This window comes from Anabrus simplex, chromosome 1, assembly GCF_040414725.1.
Source record: "Anabrus simplex isolate iqAnaSimp1 chromosome 1, ASM4041472v1, whole genome shotgun sequence".
Classification (NCBI taxonomy): domain Eukaryota; kingdom Metazoa; phylum Arthropoda; class Insecta; order Orthoptera; family Tettigoniidae; genus Anabrus; species Anabrus simplex.
Genome location: NC_090265.1, coordinates 1,178,624,670 through 1,178,650,280, shown reverse-complemented (window position 1 = coordinate 1,178,650,280; position 25,611 = coordinate 1,178,624,670). Strand labels below are relative to the sequence as shown.

Below are 25,611 nucleotides of genomic sequence, written 5' to 3'. Positions count from 1 at the left end.
GTCGATTGTCTGTATATTTGCATTCGATAAATAAATAAATAAATAAATAAATAAATAAATAAATAAATAAATAAATAAATAAATAAATAAATAAATAAATAAATAAAATGTAAATACAACACCCTGAACTATATATTTACCCAAATTCATACCATATTAGAGTCTCATCTTCAAGTATCCTATATTTTTGTTAACAGACTAAGTCCGATGCGGACAATGCATTCTATTTATTATCAGTCCCCTTATTTAGAAACAAATATTAATAATACTTCGTTTTCTGCGGCCCACCTTTTTACTTTAGGTGAATCATCAGTCCTTGCTTTAAAAACAACTGTACCCATTCCCTATTATTATAATTAACGAACACTCTCTCGTTAGTTGTTCATACTCTATCCATTCATTCAGTTAACAAATATTATTTATTTTTCATGGTTTGTGCCTTTTTCTTTCTTTAGGGTGAAAACTACGGCAATTACGAAGTTCCAAATGTACAGACTACAAAACTGCTAGGCAAAAGGACTGTTAAATTAACTCGAATTATAATTTCCCAGTTGGCTATGTTATTGCACATCTAAAAATTAATATCTAATTAATGTTATAGGTATTACAAAGGAGATGAGTTTTACAAGAAGTTCTTCTTAGAAGTGGCGAATATGTCATATCATAACATGGAGAATTTCAAATCATTGGGCAGACCTGAGAACATCAAACTCCCAGATGACGTATCACTCGCCGATTTTATAGTCAAGGTATGTATCTGCAACTATTGGCCTGCATCTCTCAAATATTTCTTGCAATATAGCACACATCCACCTCCCTCAGACAAATGTGTGTGTATTCTTAGCAAACAGTTATAGTCAGCAGGAGGATTGTATGACTTCTCCCGTTTACGAGGGCTATTATTTTTTCAACTACCGATCGGTCGCGAAATTAAAACCACAGTGAGAATCCGACGAAGCGTTCTGCAGATGTGTTGTGCTGTGTCTCTAGTATGCCTGTCGACCGCATCACGATACACTTGCCAGTTCGCAGCGCGTATTGAGCGCGTAAACTTGCCAAGGACAATAGAGTTTCCTGCCGAGTGTGAAGTGCGTACTGTCATTCGATTTCTTCATGCAGAGGGTTGCAATGCAGTCGAAATTCATGGACGAATAAGTAATATGTACAGTAAAACTTTCATGAGTGACAGCAAAGTGCGGCAATGATGCAGGAACGTTGAAGCAGGACGTACAGACGTTCATGATGCAGGCGGTCAGGGAAGGAAGCGGGTGTCAGACGATGATCTTGTTCAGCGAGTGGATCAGGCGATTCGAGAAAATTGCATTGCACCCCGCAGCATGAAGAAATCGAATGACAGCACGCACTTCACACTTCGTGCGTGACTCTTATCCTAAACATGTTTACGTGCTCACTGCGTAATCACAACTGACAGGTGCGAAGTGACGCAGCCGACGGGCATTATAGAGACACTGCGCAACACATCTGCACAACCCTTCATCGGATTCTCATTGTGGTTTTAATTTCGCGACCGATCAGAGGTTGAAATATCATAGTCCTCGTACTTATAGGATATCCTAAAAAGAGGACAATGATACACGCATTTCTTTATTAAGCAATATATAGGCTAGTACTCGTATTTATTAAACTGAACTTAGGTGTTTCCTATGGAAGTATTTTGTCTCCCTGCCGTTACACGGCAACATATATTTTGAAGAATGTTTGGAAATTTCAGAAACGATGCGATGTTAATGATACAATCATGTATTGAACAGAAATAACGAAGAGAGGTAAAAGAAACGCATTATATTACAAAGTGAAGATTTACCTGATGGCGGGCTAATGCACCTTATCAAATCTGTCAGTAACAACGTCGTTGGAAATGGTGGAGGCGAACAATGTCCTTCATGAAACTCCACAGGAAGAAAGCATACTCTGCGAGATCGGGTGAACGACGTGGCCATGTGCAGATTGTGTTGTCTTCGGCTACCCCACTACCAATCCATCAACCTTGCGGATGTTATTTGGGTAATGCCGGGACGTCCACATACCAGCGCGGTGTGTCCTGTCTTGTTCGAAAATGAAACTCTCCTCATCCGTGACTTGTAGTATTAACCAATTTTCCACCATGTCGAGGTACACATACCCCGTGATAGTCTCCTCGGCAAAGAAAAAGGGCCAAACAGACGTCTATTGGAAATGGCAAAAAAAATACGATCATTATTGGGCAGTTACGTCGCAAATCAATGACAGCGTGGCGGTTCTGGCATCTTCAGTTCCGGACATTGTGCCTATTGATCTTTCGGGATAAATAAAATGTTACTCATCATTCACAGAGCCCAATGATATATTCCGTCGAACTCTTATCCTTCCTTCACTATAGCAAGCAAATTTCACAAAACTGATTATGAATCATTATAGATCTGCAGTTAGGACTGTCGCCTAGGTGGCTGATTCCTTTATCGATTGTTTACCTAGCATTTTCTTAAAGGATTTCAGAGAACTTGGTAATGTATCGAACATTTTCCGAAGTAAGTTACTCCATTCCCTAATTCCTTTTCCTATAAATTAATATTTTCCCCAGTCTTATCGTCATATTATTATCTTCCTACCTTTGAAAGCTCCATTCAAGTTTATTCTTCTCTTAATGTTATTCACGCCATTTCTCCACTGACAACTTGGAACATACCGCATAGTCGAGCATCTCGTCTCCTTACTTCCAAGTCTTCCCAGCCCAAAGTTTGCAACATTTTCGTAACACTACTCTTTTGTCAGAAATCACCCAGAACCAATAGTGCTACTTTTCCTTGGATCTTTTCCAGTTCTCCCACTGCTTGGCTGGACAATTAGGTCCCTGATAAACGAGCTGAAAATCTACAACAATGGAAGCAGCTGTAACTGTCGCATATGAAGTGGCACACTAGAGCTCTTCAGAGAGTAAAATAACCGGGCGAGTTGGCCGTGCGTTTAGAGGCGCGCAGTTGTGAGTTTACATCCGAGAGCTAGTGGGTTCGAGTCCTACTGTCGGAAGCCCTGAAGATGGTTTTCCGTGGTTTCCCATTTTCACGCCAGGCAAATAATGGGGCTGTACCTTAATTAAGGACAAGGCCGCTTCCTTCCCACACCTAGGCCTTTCCTATCCCATCGTCACCATAAGACCTATCTGTGTCGGTGCGACATAAAACTAATTGTGGGCCGATGACCTAGATGTTGGGCTCTATTAAACAACAAGCAAAACTAATTGCAAAGGAGTCAAATATCCCCATTGTGAGGTAGCCACATGGAGCTGTCCACGCTACCGTGCATCAAAAGCCATTCCTGTTGCGACAAACATCATATCCCAGTATGTGTAAAATATGACAAATGGTAGGTTACTGACGACAAGCGTTATCAGCATCGTATATACTGGTAATTTGTTGACATCAGCTCCATTATTCTCTTATAGCTTATAGCTTCTGCTCTTCCCATTTCCCTCCAAAACAGGTGACAAATTCCATGTAATTATCTTTGTAATATTCATTTTTTATGCCATTCATACACGAATGCATTTGGGCCTCCAGAATGAGAATTTCGCTGTCTATAAACTCCATAGCAGTTCTACCGAGCTCGATAGCTGCAGTCGCTTAAGTGCGGCCAGTATCCAGTAATCAGGAGATAGTGGGTTGGAGCCCCACTGTCGGCAGCCCTGAAGATGGTTTTCCGTGGTTTCCCATTTTCACACCAGGCAAATGCCGGGGCTGTACCTTAATTAAGGCCACGCCGCTTCCTTCCACTTCCTAGGCCTTTCCTATCCCATCGTCGCCATAAGACATATCTGTGTCGGTGCGACGTAAAGCAAATAGCATTCTATTCATTCATTCCATAGCAGTTCACTATCAAAAGAATCCTCATCTATCAAATAAAGCACACAATATATGAAACTTGTGTGGCCAAGTGGACTATAGAAAATACTGCTAGAGAATGAGCCGAGATCCAACCGTCCACGACGCGCCTGTGAAATTGCTCCCTCCACCAAGAAACCTTCATTATTTACTGATCCCTGGGGCTTCTTTCATTTAACTCTATGGCACGTATATCTTGAGCTCCATTTGCTGCAGATTTTGATTGATTGATTGATTGATTGATTGATTGATTGATTGATTGATTGATTGATTGATTGATTGATTGATTGATTGATTGATTGATTGATTGATTGATTGATTGATTGATTGATTGATTGATTGATTGATTGATTGATTGATTGAACCTCACAGGTTTCCATCCAATGCATGGTTCAAATTTGGTATAGCCTAAACGATATACAATAAAAAACAATCCAAATAAAATATTTTTTTGCTAGGGGCTTTACGTCGCACCGACACAGATAGGTCTTATGGCGACGACGGGATAGGAAAGGCCTAGGAGTTGGAAGGAAGCGGCCGTGGCCTTAATTAAGGTACAGCCCCAGCATTTGCCTGGTGTGAAAATGGAAAACCACGGAAAACCATCTTCAGGGCAGCCGATAGTGGGATTCGAACCTACTATCAACCGGATGCAAGCTAACAGCCGCGCGCCTCTACGCGCACGGCCAACTCGCCCGGTAATAAAATAAACTGACAATAAAGGGCAATCATTCCCCATGGCTGCATGGCTAAATGGTTAGCGTGCTGGCCTTTGGTCACAGGGTCCCGGGTTCGATTCCCGGCAGGCTCGGGCATTTTAACCATAATTGGTTAATTCCGCTGGCACGGGGGCTGGGTGTATATGTCGTCTTCATCATCATTTCATCCTCATCACGACGCGCAGATCGCCTACGGCGTCAAATCAAAAGACCTATATCTGGCGAGCCGAACTTGTCCTCGGACACTCCCGGCACTAAAAGCCATACGCCATTTCCATGTCATTCCCCATATGCACTGCCACTTGGCCATGATCAACCCTTATTAGTGATCCATAGACCTTGGCATGCAATGGGCATAAACGATCAAAAAAGCAGGGTAAATAAACAAAAAATAATAATAGTAATAATAATAATAATAATAATAATAATAATAATAATAATAATCAAGGAAGAGGAAACATGATTTTCCTTGGGCATGCCATGAGGTCCTTCGGATACTCCGGAAACGTGACCCGCCAGATGCAGGTCATCACAGTAGTCATCATCCGCCCCTCATGGTATGTCCACTGTCAGCAACCTTCTTGTCCCTCCCGTCTCGTCACGCAAACCTTTGCACATTTCATTCCTCACTTGACCCACTCTGTCTAGCTGAGTCAAGAAATCAACAACCGCTTATGTTGCAATTTAATCCTTACAATACTACACTCTGTTAAAGTTATCATATCTCATCATGCTTAATCTCATTTAAATACCCAGCCATTCTCCACATTATATTTGCCATTACCAACTCCATAAAATAAACACAATCACACTTCCTATAAACAAGCACCACTTATCAAATCTCCTCCCTCCCAGCACTTAAATTCTGCCATTACGTATTCCACCACTTCTCCATAAACATTTCAACGGATTCCCTCCATACAGATAACATTATATCACTAACATACACTCTCCAACATTTACCGAATCAATAACATATACTTCCAGCTAAACCTCATCCTCACCTTCTCTCTCACAATGACACACCTCCGAAACACATTTCACTAATACTTTCACCATGACAACAATTTCATCATACTTCCCAAACACATTTCATCCATATTTTCACCATAAACCACCGATCACTTACCAAATACAGCTTACTGAAAAATACAAACACCTACCTCCATAAACCATCAGCTCCACCTCATTCTCATCTTCTCTCTAACCATAAACACATCTCCAGAAAACGTTTCACCATCAATTTCATCATACCCACTATACTCAATCTATACACACATTGACCGACTAAATAATATATACCTCCAGCTCCACCTCTTCCTCACCCTCTCTCAAACACACCTCCAGAACGCATTACACCAACAATTTCATCATAATCACTCCTCCAAAACATATTCCCTCCATACTAATATCATCAAATCACCATTATTTCGAAATCACAATTATCATCAACGTGCCACTCTAAACACACCTCCAGAGCACATTTCATCAACAAATTATCATCACCTCATCCTACTTTCACCATAAACCACCGATCACTCACATACCAAATACAGCTTATCCCTATAGTCACACCGTCATATCCACTATAATCTCTCCTCCGAACATATTAACCACAACTACTTTCTAACATTATTAGAGTTTTTGCTTCTTATTACAATACCCTCATCATTTCTTTTTATTCCCCATAGGTCTCTTAAGCTCTTGTTCCTTCCTAAGCCCGACTTGCATCCTCTGCTCAAACACAGTTCAATTCTCTGCCTGGGTACCTCTGCGTTGCCCTTTTCACTCTGCACATCCCTTACTTCACTGCATTCACTTCTCTGATTTTCCTCTTCACTTGCTGTGCTCGTAGCTGTATCCCTAAACCTTGCTATTCGCACCCCATTTTCCACCGCTCTTCCCTGTTCACTATTCACGATCACACTTTTACCAGGCTCCACTCTCTGTCTTTCTTCATTCACCTTCCCGTTTTCCTTGGTATTTTCCTGCAGATTTTGAGCAAAGAATGTTGCTCGTGTGACTGTTGCCTTAGGCTGTAGTTTTTATACCAGTCTCACTTTGTATGGATGCAACTGCAGACACCTTCGTAGAACCTTGACCTTCTCTTTAATGGCATACGCATTCTCTGTCACGAAACTGTTCGTATCAACTTCGAGTTGACAACTCGGGGGAATCATCATTAACATTCTTATTATTATTCTCCTTCTTCTTCCTCTTCACTAGCCTGCGTCAACTCCTAAACACAGACCTTTCCTTCCGTATCAACCTCTGTTGGGCGTGAGAATCCAGTTCCTTTCTGAGTGGCGTTGGATATCATTCTTCCATCTAGCAGGTGGTCCTCCAAAATTCCTTCTTGACTTCTGTGGTGTCTACTTTATCACGGTCTTAGGTCATTTTAAGGCCCTCCTCGCTACAGGCTTGGCCATCTCCACTTCGCTTTTGCCACTTGCCCCATCACGCCGGTGATTCGAGTCCCCCTTTTCGATCTCTGCAAAGAGCGCCCATCGCTCTCGGACAAACTAAGACACGGTTCGCGCTGCTCACGATGAAAGTAACAGTTTCAAACACGTATGTTGCAACAGTTAGAATTAAATTAATTGTCCGCTTGAGGTTCAATGGCAGCTGCGAATTTCACAGGTTACGGCTAATTCTGTCGTGTAATCTTCAATAGACGGTTAATACTATTTGATATTACTTGGTATGATGTCTTTTATTATACATATAGGTAATCTGATTATTAAGTTCCTTATAAGGTTAATTACTGCAATCATGCAACAGTCTACGATGACGGAATCGCTGTTTCTCTCGCGTAATTCCTCAACGGCTGCGTCCATTTCAAAAATTAAGCATCTCGGTATTAAACAGCACGTATCATTTGTCACCACTATTGTTCATCCCCTTGGGTGAATGGTCAGCATCGTAGCCTTCCGCTTAGAGGACCCCGATTCCCGGTTGTGTCAGAGATTTTAGCAGCATCTGGTTAATTCTTCTGGAACGGGTACTGAGTATCTAGGATTGACTCAATACACTCCCTTCATACATACACACAACATATCACACTACCAACTACAACAGAAACACACAATGGTGAATACTGTACATTGCTCCACATAGGAAAAGGCATTCGGCTGAAAAACAGGGGCTAATCCACATGTGTGGCACAGTTTGCAACCGTGACCCTACCAGGTTGCGGTAAAAGCTGTGGAATAATAATAATAATAATAATAATAATAATAATAATAATAATAATAATAATAATAATAATAATAATAATAATAATAATAATAATATTCACAATCAATAAGGAAACATTCCATCATAGAATCATTTCTTAGAGACGTCGGTTATATGGATCTCTGGATGGTTCGAATGAGTATTTAAGTAGATTTTTAAGTAGTCAATGACGTGTAAATACTACTTATACTAAGCCTCCTTAGACCTCGTAAACCTAATAGGATTATAATTAATAATAATAATAATAATCATCATAATCATCATTAGACAATTACTTTAACATTGTTCAATAGATCAACTGCCACTGTTAATAGATTCAAAATATGCATTACTTTTCATGTAACATAATTTTCAATGGGTGTTCCAATTTCGAGGAAGCTTTATACGGTTGAAGCATTCATACTTCATCTTCAATGATAAATTTTCTGCCAACTGATAATGGTTTGAGAACAAATTTTATATTGTCCCTCAATAATGAATGAACAACTACTGCAAGTTTAATTAAATGTTTAATGTACATTTATCACCTTCGATTATGTCAGCTCCACCAATATAAAATAGTAAATTATTATTTTTAAATTCCCCCTACATTTATTTCAATCTGCCATTCACAATCAATAAGGAAACATTCCATCATAGAATCATTTCTTAGAGACGTCGGTTATATGGATCTCTGGATGGTTCGAATGAGTATTTAAGTAGATTTTTAAGTAGTCAATGACGTGTAAATACTACTTATACTAAGCCTCCTTAGACCTCGTAAACCTAATAGGATTTGGGTTGGAACAGAACAAGAGCTGACCAATTGCGGTCGGATAAGAAAAGAGCCTGGAAACAATGTGAGGCACTGCTATAGGCTTCGTGGAAAAGACATGACAGTATGTTCATTTTAGCATTTTTAAAAAGTTTTATATTTTCAATGAAGTTTATGATCGTAAGGCATTTGTAATTGTTTAAGGAAGTATCTATGCCTCGGAGCTAAACATCAATATCTCACAAATATGTAATTTTACAGGAGAGCGAAAATAATGCATTTTCATGTTTGTTTTACCTGCCCGTGTTTAATGTAAATCTTCGTAAATTTATTTTACATAATAGTACAAAACCTTTTAACTTTTTAACACCCTGTTCTATTTTTTAAAATATTTGTAAGTAGCTTTAACTACAAACTGACTAGTTCGCTTATCCTTGCGAATAGGAGATAGTCTTCTGCACCCCTGAAAAGAGCACAAAAATATGGTAAGTTTAGTCAAAATGTCAATTTCGTAAAAAGGAAACTAGAGCCACTTGCCTCCCGTGCACAGATATTTAGATATGTAAATGGAGCTTCTGTATTATTTCTATAATGAAAATGAATTGTAGTCAGGAAAAAAATAGCTTATTTAATTTTATCTGTTCCTCAATAGCCCCCACATACCTCATTTCTCTTGCCAGTTTATTTCCATTTTTCATCCAAATAAACTGTCAACCCTTCCTGAATATTAACTGATTTGTAATTGAGACTTGTATGTGATTGTCGCAGTTTGCCAGAAAGTGTGAGGATGTGATTTCTAACTGTGTGGTCATCGGAAATGATGTGAACTGCTGTGATGTGTTCAAACCACAACTTACAGAGTTGGGTTATTGTCTCGCATACAACACTCGACACGTCTACAATCCGTAAGTATCCTTCATTACCTCGTTCGATATTATCTCTCTTCTACGAAAGTATGTTTGTGCTTTGAAGATGGGTACAAATATTAGTTTCTGTGTTCTTTCTTTCTTTCTTTCTTTCTTTCTCTCGCGCGCCAATGAACTCGACGTTTGGCCCTTTAAACAGCAATCGTCGTCATCGTTCTCGTCAGCATTTTCACTCTCTCTGGACGATGATATCGATGATTGGCCCCTTCATAATACATATTTCAGATCATTCAGCATGTGCTTGTTGTAAAGCCATTATATTCAGCATAGATTTCTTACATATGAAAATGGCTGCTTATAATTCATCCCATCTGATATCAGCTGTTCACATTAATCCTCTTCTCAGCTATAATTCACGAAAGGCTCCTTTGAGCAAACGACGCGAAGTCTGTTGAACATGTATGTAAATAGTATTAAAATAGTTTATGGAAATATTCCGAAGCGGTGCCATCTAGGTGGCCTGCCTATAAATTTTGACTTCCCGATGGTTTTTCAAACGTCGACTATCTTAGCCGGGATCAATCCCGCAAACTTAGGATCATGAGTCGGACACACTACCATTTATTCACTGAAGGGGCTTGTAGGGAATTGGTATCTCTCCACGTTCTTTAACTAAATTCCTCCAGACCTGAGTGAGTAGTCGATTAGTCGTCTTTCCGTTATTAAAATAACGGGTTTAATGCCGACTGAGATCGGAAGTCCTTGAGACTCTCTTAAATGAAACAACTCCATGCCACTGGTTTCCACAATTTTAATGAATTCTTGAGGTAGCCTACTAATTTACAATTCCCTGACCAAAAGTGGTGACTCAGAAACAAATTTCAGTTTGTTTTCTAAATAGTACAGTATAACATCCCCATCTGATAGGACCAACTAACTTAACGAAGTACCATCCGGTCCTGTTGGTTACCGATTCAATACCGTGAGAAATTCGGTAAAAAAAAAAAAAAGCATCATTGACATACGTAATATTCAAGTTAGGGGAATATCTTAGATATCGCTACGAACTGCGCAGTCGGACTGTAAACTGTCTTTATTGCTCCCTTGGTTAAATAATTCAAAATACTAACTACCAAATGCATAAAGGTACTTAGAAAGTTAAAAAAATATCTGTAGACTTCGAAATTGTACCCTACCGGGCTTCGGATGGGGACCCAAGCTTAACAATGCATTAGCGTAACCTGATAAACAACCACGGATGAGACCATAGTGAAGAGCGGCCCGAATTGCCAACACGGGCTTCGAACCGTTCCCCTCCTACTTTCTGTGCTAGCCTCGGTAACTCGAGCACATGGGGGTGGTTACCTTCGAAGGAAGAAAAAGAAAAGAAAAAATACTTAAGATGGAGTCTTATCTAACATGAAAGTAGGATTTCTGGGTTAAACTATCTACTGGATACTGCTTAGCACAGGTAGAAATGACAAGAATCATGTAATGGGGTCACAAATACTAATTTATTCTGAACTGTGACATAAGAGGAGCAGCACAGGATATTGGGGAGATATATAATTATTTATTACTGCCATCTGAATCATCGTGATATTATCATTTATCACAAAGTGTTCTTAGCCCGAACCATTGAAAAAAGACACAATGTGAGATCCAAGGTCCATAGCTTTTAACCTCAATAATATGGTATGCCGCTCTACACATAGGGAAGAGAAAACGAAAGGGAAGGTTACTCTTCTATTGAACACGACTCGGTTAGTAGGTTGGTCGCTCCCATTCAATGGCTGCAAGGGGTCCACGACCCTTCAGAATTAGAGAGACCAGTTCTCCTCTCAAGGATACACATTATTATCGCCCAATTCATTCGCTTATTCCGTTTATTTCATATTACCGCAGAATCCCCAGGAATATTATTAATTCATTCTCTCTCATCCTTCACGACGGTTATCTTGGGGCAATATAACATTCGAATTTCTCATTTCACATCTCATCGTAGACTATTTTCGGCGTTCGTCCCTCTCATTACTTCTCATACCGCGTAGCATAGTTCCTTGTGCACAGGGCCATCATTATTCCTTCCTCAACCCGTCATATCTCTCTACTCTCTCCGTAAACAAAATTCTAACCACTCTTTCAAGCCTCAGGCACCTCCGCACTTCACACTGGTTACGGACGAAGAGAACACTCCAGACCGATTCTGGTAAAATAATCAAGGGAAATTTGCATATTGTCCCGAATATAATTTACCTAAAAACACAGTTTTGTATCTCTCTCAGTCAGGACTCTTCTTTCTTGATGTTCATGCCTTAATTGTACGTATCAACTAAGCATGCATTGTCTAAATGACCCGTGAGCTCCCCGGCTCCTGTGCTACCCATACTGGACATTAAATAACAACCTTTTGGACATGGTATCCCTTGCTTATCATTCACTACTGCTTCGAACCCACCTTAGGGGAACTCAAATTACTCTTCTGTCCTTGTTTCTCATACTTGCTAGGATATTATTCATTACTGACAACAAACTACTCCTCGCGAAGGACTAATCAAAAAGAAAGAAATGGTTTGTCCGGACAGTTAGCTCCCTTAAATTTACGTGACCATGACAAAAGAAAAAGAAAATTTCATATTAGGACGTGAATTATTTACAACATTTACGTATTAACAAAAAAGTCTACATTTTGTTACTCCGGTTATGCTTTGTCGTGCTAAGAAGTAAAATGACCTCAATTCATCAGTATGGTGGTCGTTTTTCCTTGGTAGAGTTTTACTCGTCCATCCTCTGGGCGCTGGAGACGAGAGTGTTAGCCTTCGAACCTGGTCTGCAACAGTCCATCATCCTGGTTGGCTCGTTCAACTGCTACAATCTTAAAGCAATCCAATTGGTATCAGGTCCAGAACTCGTACCATGTTCCTTTGTCTACAACGACACACCCACAGAATTTACACAAGATTTTCCCTTATGCAGGCAGGTCACTCTAATCTCGGGCGGCACGCATTCACAGAGTGAGTCCGGTGACTCCTAAGGCTTGAGGAACCCAAAATCTGAATAGCGCATTGTCTTTTCGAAGCTACTCTACTGCCTGCTCCGAATTAGATAACACTAATTTATTGGTAGCGCGTACTAATTTATGCCGGCATTGTTCCTAGCCGACTTCCGCTATTCATTAACAAATGATTCTAGCGGCCTACTTAATTCAAGCAAAGCACTGAGACATTACCCTAAGTTCGCTTGGCTGTTGTTCGACTTCCTACATACGGTTCACAAGATTTTAAAATTTGCGGTCGCGACGGACACAATAACTTCGTCTTTGTAAGCGGTCAGTGGATTGTGGACTGTGAACTGTTGACTGTTCCCAGCGAGGGCCGGGCCGGTCTTATATTGTCTCTTCGTCGGACCTTGGGGTCGGAGGCTATCTCACGCTGCATTAAGGATATTGGCTCCATAAATCACGGGAATTTAAGATATTTAAAGGGTGCGTGTTGTAGCCCTCGATTCTCCCTTTCACTTGAGTCAAGTGCGATCACAATCCCATCGGCAGTTCTTACGTAATCAAGCTCTCGCCATAAATTGTATCACTCGCGTCCTATCGAGGGAGGAGCTACATTTGAGCGCAATTCTTGGCTTGAGAGACGCTCTATATTCACACGTGTTAGCAATACATTACAGCTGGACATCTGGTGATCTCAATTCACCCCATTAATAAAATATTCCACATTTTCTGTCTGGGATACGCAGAAAATTCAGCTTTATTAATTGGTGTGCCTCACATATTTTTCCTATGTCTGGATCAAAATATCACATAATTTTTCGCGCCAAAATTCGACGTTGGCACTCGTGAAACGTGCAGAAACAACAGGAAGCTTCTTCTGTTTGTGTGGAACCCTGAGAAAATAGGCCACACCTCTGGGCGTATTAGACTTTCGTTGCGTCGCGTCTTTTATTCAAATCTATCTCCCACTTGAGAGGGCTTTTTCTCCCGGGCTTGGCTTCAGCCACATCTTTCCATTGTTTGCCAGGTTATATTTCGAGGGTCTGGTTCTGGCCACACGCCGCTCGAGTCCCGATGTTCATTTTGCCCATCATGCTAAAAACGCGATTTCTGAAGTGATTTTAATAGGATGGAAATATGCTTCCAATGAGCTGCACAGGACACTGTACGGTTTCAAAATGAGAACTTGAAAAGTTTATGGGCAGTACATCAAAAATTCTGAGATGGTATTTTATTGACTTTCAGTGCACTGAGTTTGAAGACAATATATTGAAAACAGTTTAAAAATATCGTGTTTTTCTTCATCACTCAAAAGAATTGATTTTCAACTGCCACATTGTGCTTAGCCTTTTCTTCCACCTATTCCTCTAGGATGGTGGTGGTGGTGATTATTGTTATAAGAGTAAATCCAACTAGGAAACCGTCCTCTATATGACACTAATCAGAGAGAAAAAATGTAAGGGGTCCGACACTTCGAAAATTGAAGATTTAGGCCAAAGAAAAATGTGGGCCACGAAAGGCGTGGAAATGAAAGATTCCCTAGGCCTGGCAAAACCAATACCGTTGAGATCGGAAAATAACAAGAGTTGACCAAGCAGATTTGGATAGGATAGATGAAAGTAAAGAGCCTGGCACAAGTAAGTTGAAACAATATCGGGAAGCAGCTAAGTGGCCCGTAGACGCTGCGCCTATTCCTGCGTCCAGGGCAGGTTGTGAAGGAATCTAGACTGGCTTGCTCAGGGTCCATCTCCTATCAAAATTATTTTTATCGTGGATTCCGAATAGATTCCGGAATATTTCTAAGTCATCTGCCGTAGATTCTGATGGCCGTCTCCATCCTACCGATTTTCAAGAGATATCGCGAAATATTTCCTGACTTTTACCATAAATTAACACTAAATATATATATATAATGCTTATGCCAAAACATAAATACCAATGTATCTTATTCACCGTTATTTATTCAAATTCTGATAAAATCAAGAAAGATGAAGTATAATTAAAGGAAAATTACCATCTCATTAAAAAACTTCATTCATTACGTTTCATCATAGTCTTAGAATCCTTTCTTGAATTGTGATAGCAATTATGTATAACAAGAAAAATAAATTATCATATGTAAAATTCGAATTGTTGAATTGAATTCACATATCGTCTTCTCACCATTATTAATTGTATATAAAAGAAAATATTCCTGAGCTCCAATTAGTTTTTCTGAAATTATTTAAAAGTTGTCATGGGAAATATTACATTTCAGCATCGTGTATAACTCCTCTTATAACCATTTATTTATTTATTTAGGATGTATTTCTTTATTTCTTTATTTAGGATTTATTTATTTAGGATGTATTTATTTATTTATTTATTTATTTACTAGCAAGATACCCGTGCTTCGCTACGGTATTATACTGACATTCATAATTGAATGCTTATTGTTTTATATATAATCCGCCAAAATTCGCGATCTGACTCGTTTTCTAATAGATTACGGCAAGTTTCCGCCCAATTTTGAACCTTTCTTTCCAGCAATCGATTTCGTACTTCCCGGGCTAGGTCCAGGTATTCCACCCGGTCAGTCGGGTCCCTAAATCTTTGCCATTTTTCCTATAAGCATTTTTAATATGGATCAAATATTTTAGGAGATCCGGCGTGGTGTCGTCTTGGGTGCCTTGGTGGTACTGAACCCGCGGCCGGACTGCATTCTTAGACATTACCCGTCCAGGACCCGTTTCCAGCGTGGTCCGCACATTTGACGACGGTCCAGAACATTATTATTATTATTATTATTATTATTATTATTATTATTATTATTATTATTATTATTATTATTATTATTATTATTATTATTATTATAGATGTTCTGGACCCCACAGCAAGATGCAAGACCGCTACTTGGCGGTAAATTACATCTGCTGCCATTGTCATTGTTGACAATGTGACCAGCACCATTGTCGCGCGTAGGCAAGTGTGCGGGATTTCTGGCGATACGAATGACATACTTCCGTGCATTATTGACCTTGTTATAGAGGTGAATAATTTGACGGTCAATCTCATTCCTATCATTTATTTCAAATGTGTTTAAATTTTTATTCATATGCCAGGAGAATCTACTGTAATCCAAGAGCGTTCTCCGAAGGTAAAGGAGGCTGTTGAAAACGAACCCAGGAAAGATTAAAAAAGATCAGTTTATGATCAGAATAAGTACATCGAAAATATACAGCCTGTTTCCAGTCATTCGACATGGTCAGGAATGGAATGAATAAAGCCCCATCTACCGCCGACAATAGGAATTGTGCCGGCTGCCGAAGCACTCCTCTGGGGCGATGATCGATGAATGACAAATGAAATGAAATATTGGACAGTGTTGCTGGAATGAATGATGCCATGAAAACCGAAGTATCCGGAGAAAAACCTGTCCCGCCTCCGTTTAGTCCAGCAAGAATGTCACATGGAGTGACCGGGATTTGAACCACGGAACCCAGCTGTGAGAGGCCGGCGCGCTGCCGCCTGAGGAGCGGAGGCTCCTTATAAGTACATTATGAACAGTAAAATCAATTGGTCTCACCTCCTTTTACACCCCACCGCCGTTAAGTTTATTTACCCCCCTCCCCCCAAAAATTAAAAGAAGGCAAGTTTCTTTACGTTTAAAGGAGATTACAAACCCCAATGTTTACGTCTATTACCTTCAGATTTGAGATATAAGTATCCCCATAAAAATATTTCACTTTTTTTCATTTCCTTTCACACTCCTCCCCCTCCCCCTAAGTGTACTTTCCGGCAAAAATGCTTGTTTCTTTAATAGTAAAGGATCTTCTAAATACCAATTATCACGACTCTAACTTCTTCAGTTTTTGATTTATGTGTCCTCATGAAAGGAATTCAACTCCTTTTCATTCCCGCCCCCCAAGATGGTTCCCCCCCCAAAACGCATTTTTCTTTGTTTTTAAAGGAGATCTAAATACCAATTTTCACGTCCGTAAGAACTTTAGATTTTATTAGATGTATGTAATTCTCATACAATTAAGTCAATTAATTTTTCAATTCTTTCACCCCCCATCCCTTCATTGCATTTTTCGAGAATACGTGTTTCTTTACTTTTAAAGCAGATTCCAAATATCAAATTTCACGTCTGTAACATCTTCATTTTTGAGATATCAGTAGCCTAATTAAAAGAATTCAACACCATTTTCAGTCAGTTTTACCCCCCCCCCCTCCTCCACCTAAGTCGTATTTCCGAAAACCAAAAATACACGTTTCTTGTTTTTTAATAGAGATAAAAATACCATTTTTCACTTCTGTAACATGTTAAGTTTTTTTTTTTTTTGAGATATACTGTAGAAAATCTCATTTTAAAATTTAACCCCGTTTTGTTCCCCTTAAGTGGAGTTTCCAAAAACAAATCACCTATGTTTCTTTACATTTACAGGAGATTCCAAATACCCACTTTTTACGTCTAACATTTTACGTTTCTCAGATATTCTGTAGATATAGTCTTTTAAAAATTCACCCCGATTTGTCAGTCCTGTTTAACCGCCATTAATTGGATTTTCCAAAAACAAAACAATACGTGTTTCTTTATTTGTAAAGGAGATCCCATACACAAATTTTTAGTTCTGTAATATCTTCAGTTTCTGAGATATATGTATCCTCATTAAAGGCATTCAACCCATTATTCACCGTTTTACACCCCTCCTATTGGGATTTACAGAAAACAAAAAATACGTGTTCCTTTATTTTTAAAGGAGATTCTAAATACCAATTTTACATCTGTAAACTTTTAAAGTTTTAAGATGTAGACACACTCATTTTAAAAATTCACTCCCCTCTTCACCCCCCATTATTTGGATTTTCAAAAAACGAAAAAATACCTGTTTCTTTATTTTAAAGTAGATCCCAAATACCAATTTTCAGGTCTGTAATATCTTCAGGTTCTGAAATATAAGTACCCTCATTAAAGGCATTCAATCACTTTTTTACCCTTTTCCATCCTTCCTATTGGGATTTTCCGAAAACAAAAAAGTGTCTGTTTATTTTTAAAGGAGGTTCTAAATACCAATTTTTACATCTATAAACTTTTAAAGTTTTGAGATATAGTTACATTCATTTTAAAAATTCACCCCCTTTTCACCCCCCCATTAAATGGATTTTCCAAAAACTAAATAATACGTGTTTCTTTATTATTAAAGGAGATCCCAAACACCAATTTTCAGTTCTGTAATATCTTCAGTTTCTGAGATATAAGTATCCTCATTAAAGGCCTTCAACCACTTTTTCAACCCTTTTCACCCCTCCTATTGGGATTTTCTGAAAACAAAAATAAACGTGTTTCCTTATTTTTAAAGAAGATTCTAAAAACCAATTTTTACATCTGTAAACTTTTAAAGTTTTGAGATATAGTTACACTAATTATAAAACTTCACCCCCCCCTTTCACCCCCTTAGCTGCGGAATATCCAAAAATCCTCTCTTAGCGAGCACCTAAATCTTAATATGAATATATTCCCAAAATTTCATTTCTTTATGCCCAGTAGTTTTGGTTCGGCGATGATGAATCAGTCAGTCAGTCAGTCAGTCAGGACAAGTTATCTATATATATAAAACTAGCAAGATACCCGTGCTTTGCTATGATATTATACTGAAATTTATAATTGAATGCTTATTGTTTTAGATATACAATCCGCCGAAATTCGCGATCTGACTCGTTTTCTGCGAGAATCCACCAAAATTCCCGATCTGACTCGTTTTCTATTAGATTTCGGCACGTTTCCTCCCATTTTTCAATCTTCCTTTCCAGCAATCGATTTCGTACTTCCCGGGCTAGGCTCAGGTATTCCTCCCGGTCAGTTGGGTCCGTAAATCTTTGCCATCTTTTCCTATAATCATTTTAATATGTATAAAATCCTTCAGGAGATCCGGCGTGGTGTCATACTGGGTGCTTTGGCGGCACTGAACCCGCGGCCGGACTGCATTCTTAGTCATTACCCATCCAGGAGCCGTTTCCAGCGCGATCCGCACATTTGACGACGGTCCGGAACATTATTATTATTATTATTATTATTATTATTATTATTATTATTATTATTATTATTATTATTATTATTATTATTATTACTATTATGTGTTGCTGGAATGGCTGATGACAGGGAAAACCGGAGTATCCGGAGAAAAACCTGTCCCGCCTCTGTTTTTTCCAGCACGAATGTCACATGGAGTGACCGGGGTTTGAACCACGGAACCCAGCTGTGAGAGGCTGGCTAGCTGCCGCCTGAGCAACGGAGGATACTTATAAGTACATTAAGAACAGTAAAATCAATTGGTCTCACCTCCTTCTACACCCCACCGCCGTTAAGTTTATTTACTGCCACCCCCCACCCCCCACCAAAAAAATTAAAAGAAGGCTTGTTTCTTTATGTTTAAAGGAGATTCCAAACACCAATGTTCATGTCTATTGCCTTCAGTTTTGAGATATAAGTATCCCCATAAAAATAATTTACTTTTTTCACTTCATTTCACACTACTCTTCCCCCCGCCCCCTAAGTGAATTTTCCCGCAAAAAAATACTTGTTTCTTTAATAGTAAAAGATCTTCTAAATACCAATTATCACGACTCTAACTTCTTCAGTTTTTGATTTATGTGTCCCCATGAAAGGAATTCAACTCCTTTACACTCCCACCCTCCAAGATGGTTTCCCCGCCAAAACGCGTTTTTCTTTGTTTTTAAAGGAGATCTAAATACGAATTTTCACGTCTGTAACAACTTTAGTTTTTATTAGATGTATGCATTCTCATACAATTAAGTCAATTAAATTTTTAATTCTTTCACCCCCCCCCCCCACTTTATTGGATTTTCCGAGAATACGTCTTTCTTTACTTTTAAAGCAGATTGCAAATATCAAATTTCACGTCTGTAACATCTTCATTTTTGAGATATCAGTAGCCTAATTAAAAGAATTCAACACCATTTTCAGTCACTTTTACCCACCCCCCACCACCCAAATGGTATTTCCGAAAACTAAAAATACATGATTCGTTATGTTTAATAGAGATAAAAAATACCATTTTTCACTTCTGTAACATGTTAAGTTTTTTTAGATATACTGTAAAAATTCTCATTTTAAAATTTCACCCCGTTTGAGTTCCCCTTAAGTGCAGTTTCAAAAAACAAATCACCTATGTTTCTTTACATTTACAGGAGATTCCAAACACCCACTTTTTACGTCTGTAACATTTTACGTTTCCAAGATATTCTGTAGATATAGCCTTTCAAAAAATTCACCCCAATTTGTCAGCCCTGTTTAACCGCCATTAATTGGATTTTCCAAAAACTAAAAAATACGTGTTTCTTTATTTTTAAAGGAGGTCCCATATACACATTTTCAGTTCTGTAATATCTTCAGGTTCTGAAATATAAGTATCCTCATTAAAGGCATTCAACCCATTTTTCACCCTTTTACACCCCTCCTATTGGGATTTACAGGAAACAAAAAAAAATACGTGTTCCTTTATTTTTAGAGGAGATTCTAACTACCAGATTTTACGTCTGTAAATTTTAAAGTTTTAAGATGTAGACACACTAATTTTAAAAAATTCACACCCCCCTTTTCACCCCCCAATATTTGAATTTTCCAAAAACGAAAAAATACGTGTGTTTCTTTACTTTTAAAGTAGATCCCAAATACAAATTTTCAGGTCTGTAATATCTTCAGGTTCTGAAATATAAATAGCCTCATTAAAGGCATTCAACCCATTATTCACCCTTTTACACCCTTCCTATTGGGATTTTCCGAAAACAAAAGAATACGTGTTTCTTTATTTTTAAAGGAGATTTTAAATACCAATTTTTATATCCATACACTTTAAAAGTTTTGAGATATAGATACACTTATTTTTTAAAATCACCCCCTCTTCACCCCCCCCATTAATGGATTTTCCAAAAACAAAAAATACGTGTTTCTTTATTTTTAAAAGAGATCCCAAACACCAATTTTCAGGTCTGTAATATATTCAGGTTCTGAGATATACGTAGCCTCATTAAAGGCATTCATCCCCTTTTTCACCCCTTTTCACGATTCCTATTGCGATTTTCCGAAAACAAAAAAATGCGTGTTTCTTTATTTTTAATGAAGATTCTAAATACCAATTTTTACATCTGCAAACTTTAAAAGTTTGGAGATATAGATTCACTCATTTTTAAAATTCACCCCCTTTTCACCCTCCCATTAATTGGATTTTCCAAAAACAAAAAAATACGTGTTTCTTTATTTTTAAAAGAGATCAAAAGTACCAATTTTCAGGTCTGTAATATCTTCAGTTTCTGAGATATAAGCACCGGTATCCTGATTAGGCATTCAACCCCTTTTTCACCCTTTTTCACCCCTCCTATTGGGATTGTCTGAAAACAAAAAAATACGTGTTTCCTTATTTTTAAAGAAGATTCTACATACCAATTCTCACATCTCTAAACTTTTAAAGTTCGGAGATATAAACACACTCATTTTAAAATTTCACCCCCCTTTTCACCCCCTTAGCGACGGAATATCCAAAAACCCTCTCTTAGCGAGCACCTATATCTTAATATGAATATATCCCCAAAATTTCATTTCGTTATGTCCAGTAGTTTTGGCTCGGCGATGATGAATCAGTCAGTCAGTCAGGACAAGCTACTTTATATATATACTAGCAAGATACCCGTGCTTCGCTACGGTATTATACTGACATTTATAATTAAATGCTTATTGTTTTAGATACATATTCCGCCGAAATTCGCGATATGACTCGTTTTCTATTATTTTACAGCACGTTTCCTCCCATATTGCAATCTTCCTTTCCAGCAATCGATTTCGTACTTCCCGGGCTAGGCTCAGGTATTCCTCCTGGTCAGTTGGGTCAGTAAATCTTTGACATCTTTTCCTTTAATCATTTTTTATCTGGATAAAATCCTTCAGGAGATCCGGCGTGGTGTCATATTGGGTGCCTTGGCGGCACTGAACCCGCGGCCGGACTGCATTCTTAGTCATTACCCGTCCAGGAGCCGTTACCAGCGCTGCCCGCACATTTGACGACGGTCCGGAACATTATTATTATTATTATTATTATTATTATTATTATTATTATTATTATTATGTGTTGCTGGAATGGCTGATGACAGGGAAAACCGTAGTAACCGGAGAAAAGCCTGTCCCGCCTCCGTTTTGTCCAGCACGAATGTCACATGGAGTGACCGGGATTGGAACCACGGAACCCAGCTGCGAGAGGCCGGCGCGCTGCCGCCTGAGCAACGGAGGATCCTTATAAGTACATTAATAACAGTAAAATCAATTGGTCTCACCTCCTTCTACACCCCACCGCCGTTAAGTTAATTTACCGCCACCCCCCCCAAAAAAAATTAAAAGAAGGCTTGTTTCTTTATGTTTAAGGGAGATTCCAAACTCCAATGTTCACGTCTAATACCTTCAGTTTTGAGATATAAGTATCCCCATAAAAGTAATTTACTTTTTTCACTTCATTTCACACTGCTCACCCCCCCCCCCCCCAAGTGAACTTTCCCGCAAAAAATACTTGTTTCTTTAATAGTAAAGGATTTTCTAAATACCAATTTCACGACTCTAACTTCTTCAGTTTTTGATTTATGTGTCCTCATGAGGGGAATTCAACTCCTTTACTCTCCCGCCCTCCAATATGGTTTCCCGCCCAAAACGCGTTTTTCTTTGTTTTTAAAGGAGATCAAAATACGAATTTTCACGTCTGTAACAACCTTAGTTTTTATTAGATGTATGTATTTTCATACAATTAAGCCAATTAATTTTTCAATTCTTTCACCCCCACCCCCCGCTTCATTGGATTTTAAGAGAATACGTGTTTCTTTACTTTTAAAGCAGATTGAAAGTATCAAATTTCACGTCTGTAACATCTTCATTTTTGATATATCAGTAGCCTAATTAAAAGAATTCAACACCATTTTCAGTTACTTTTACGCCCCCCCTCCACCCAAGTGATATTTCCGAAAACTAAAAATACACGTTTCTTTATGTTTAATAGAGATAAAATACCATTTTTCACTTCTGTAACATGTTAAGTTTTTTAGATATACTGTAAAAATTCTCATTTTAAAATTTCACCCCTTTGGAGTTCCCCTTAAGTGGAGTTTCCAAAAACAAATCGCCTATGTTTCTTTACATTTACAGGAGATTACAAACACCCACTTTTTACGTCTGTAACATTTTACGTTTCCAAGATATTCTGTAGATATAGTCTTTCAAAAAATTCACCCTAATTTGTCACTCCTGTTTAACCGCCAATTATTGGATTTTCCGAAAACTAAAAAATACGTGTTTCTTTATTTTTAAAGGAGATCCCATGTACAAATTTTCAGTTCTGTAATATCTTTCGTTTCTGAGATATATGTATCCTCATTAAAGGCATTCACCCATTTTTCACCCTTTTACACCCCTCCTATTGGGATTTACAGGAAACAAAAATACGTGTTCCTTTATTTTTAGAGGAGATTCTAACTACAAATTTTTACATCTGTAAATTTTAAAGTTTTAAGATGTAGACACAATCATACTAAAAAATTCACCCCCCTTTTCACCCCCCAATATTTGGATTTTCCAAAAACGAAAAAATACGTGTTTCTTTACTTTTAAAGTAGATCCCAAATACCAATTTTCAGGTCTGTAATATCTTCAGGTTCTGAAATATAAGTAGCCTCGTTAAAGGCATTCAACCCATTACTCACCCTTTTACATCCTTCCTATTGGTATTTTCCGAAAACAAAAGAATACGTGTTTCTTTATTTTTAAAGGAGATTCTAAATACCAATTTTTACATCTATAAACTCTAAAAGTTTTGAGATATGGATACACTAATTTTAAAAAATCACCCCCTTTTCAACCCCCCCATTAACTGGATTTTCCAAAAACAAAAAAATACGTGTTTCTTTTTTAAAGGAGATCCCAAACACCAATTTTCAGGTCTGTAATATCTTCAGGTTCTGAAATATAAGTAGACTCATGAAAGGCATTCGACCCCTCCTTCAACCTTTTCCACCCTTCCTATTAGGATTTTCCGAAAACAAAATATACGTGTTTCTTTATTTTTAAAGGAGATCCCAAACACCTATTTTCAGGTCTGTAATATCTTCAGTTTCTGAGATATAAGTAGCCTCATTAAAGGCATTCAACACTTTTTCCGCCCCTTTTCACTCCTCTATTGCGATTTTCCGAAAACAAAAAAATACGTGTTTCTTTATTTTTAATGAAAATTCTAAATACCAGTTTTTACATCTGCAAACTTTAAAAGTTTGGAGATATAGATTCACTCATTTTAAAAATTTACCCCCTTTTCACCCTCCCATTAATTGAGTTTTCCAAAAACAAAAAAATACGTGTTTCTTTATTTTTAGAAGAGATCAAACGTACCAATTTTCAGGTCTGTAATATCTTCAGTTTCTGAGATAAAAGTACCGGTATCCTGATTGAAGGCATTCAACCCATTTTTCCCCATTTTCACCCTTTTTCACCCCACCTATTGGGGTTTTCAGAAAACAAAAAAATACGTGTATCCTTATTTTAAAAGAAGATTCTAAATACCAATTTTTACATCTGTAAACTTTTAAAGTTTTGAGATATAGATACACTCTTTTTAAAATTTCACCCCCCTTTTCCCCCCCTTAGCGACGGAATATCCAAAAATCCTCTCTTAGCGAGCACCTACATCTTAATATGAATATATCACCAAAATTTTATTTCTTTATGTCCAGTAGTTTTGGCTCCGCGATGATGAATCAGTCAGTCAGTCAGGACAAGTTATTTTATATATATAGATAGATAGATAACTTGTCCTGACTGACTGACTGACTGACTGACTGACTGATTCATCATCGCCGAGCCAAAACTACTGGACATAAAGAAATGAAATTTTGAAGATACATCCATATTAAGATGTAGGTGCTCGCTAAGACAGGATTTTTGGATATTCCGTCGCTAAGGGGGTGAAAAGGGGGTTGAAATTTTAAAATGAGTGTATCTATATCTCAAAACTTTAAAAGTGTACAGATGTAAAAAATTGGTATTTAGGATCTTCTTTAAAAATAAGGAAACACGTATTTTTTTGTTTTCGGAAAATCCCAATAGGAGGGGTGAAAACGGCGAAAAAAGGGTTGAATGCCTTTAATCAGGATACCGGTACTTATATCTCAGAAACTGAAGATATTACAGACCTGAAAATTGGTACACTTGATCTTTTAAAAAAATAAAGAAACACGTATTTTTTTTGTTTTTGGAAAATCTAATTAATGGGAGGGGGAAAAGGGGGGTAAATTATTAAAATGAGTGTATCAATATCTCAAAACGTTGAAAGTTTACAGATGTAAAAATTGGTATTTAGAATTTTCATTATAAATAAGGAAACACGTATTTTTTTGTTTTCGGAAAATCCCAATAAGAGGGGTGAAAAGGGGTGAAAAATCGGTTGAATGCCTTTAATGACGATACTTATATCCCAGAAACTAAAAATATTACAGACCTGAAAATTGGTGTTTGGGATCTCCTTTAAAAATAAAGAAACGCGTATTCTTTTGTTTTTGGAAAATCCAATTAATGGGGGGGGGTGAAAGGGGGTGAATTTGAAAATGAGTGTATCTATATCTCAAAACTTTTAAAGTTTATAGATGTAAAAATTAGTATTTAGAATCTCCTTTAAAAATAAAGAAATACGTATTTACAGTATTTGTTTTCGGAAAATCCCAATAGGTGGGGTGAAAAGGGATGAAAAATAGTTTAATGCCTTTAATAAGGATCCTTATTTCTCAGAAACTTAAAATGTTACAGACCTGAAAATCGGTATTTGGGATCTCCTTTATAAATAAAGAAACATGTATTTTTTTTAGAAAATCCAAATAGTGGGGGCAGGGGTGAAGGGGAGTGTATTTTAAAAATGAGTGTATGCATATCTCAAAACTTCAAAAGTTTGCAGATGTAAAAATTGATATTTAGAATCTCCTTTAAAAATAAAAGAACACGTATTATTTTGTTTTCGGAAAATCCCAGTAGGAGGGGTAAAAAGTGTGAATAAGTGATTGAATGTCTTTAATTAGGATACTTATATCTCAGAAACTGAAGATATTAGAGACCAGAGAGTTAGTATATGGAATCTCC

General features: G+C 37.8%; 1 protein-coding gene across 1 annotated transcript in view; it reads left to right on the top strand.

The window, feature by feature from the left end:
- The window catches only part of LOC136877306 (sodium channel protein Nach), a 111,448-nt gene that overhangs the window by 16,553 nt on the left and 69,284 nt on the right, over positions 1-25,611 (top strand). The window contains exons 3-4 of the mRNA XM_068225568.1: positions 602-749; positions 9,357-9,493. Of these exons, the coding sequence (XP_068081669.1) occupies positions 602-749; positions 9,357-9,493 (285 nt within the window). The remainder of the gene's footprint in view (positions 1-601; positions 750-9,356; positions 9,494-25,611) is intronic.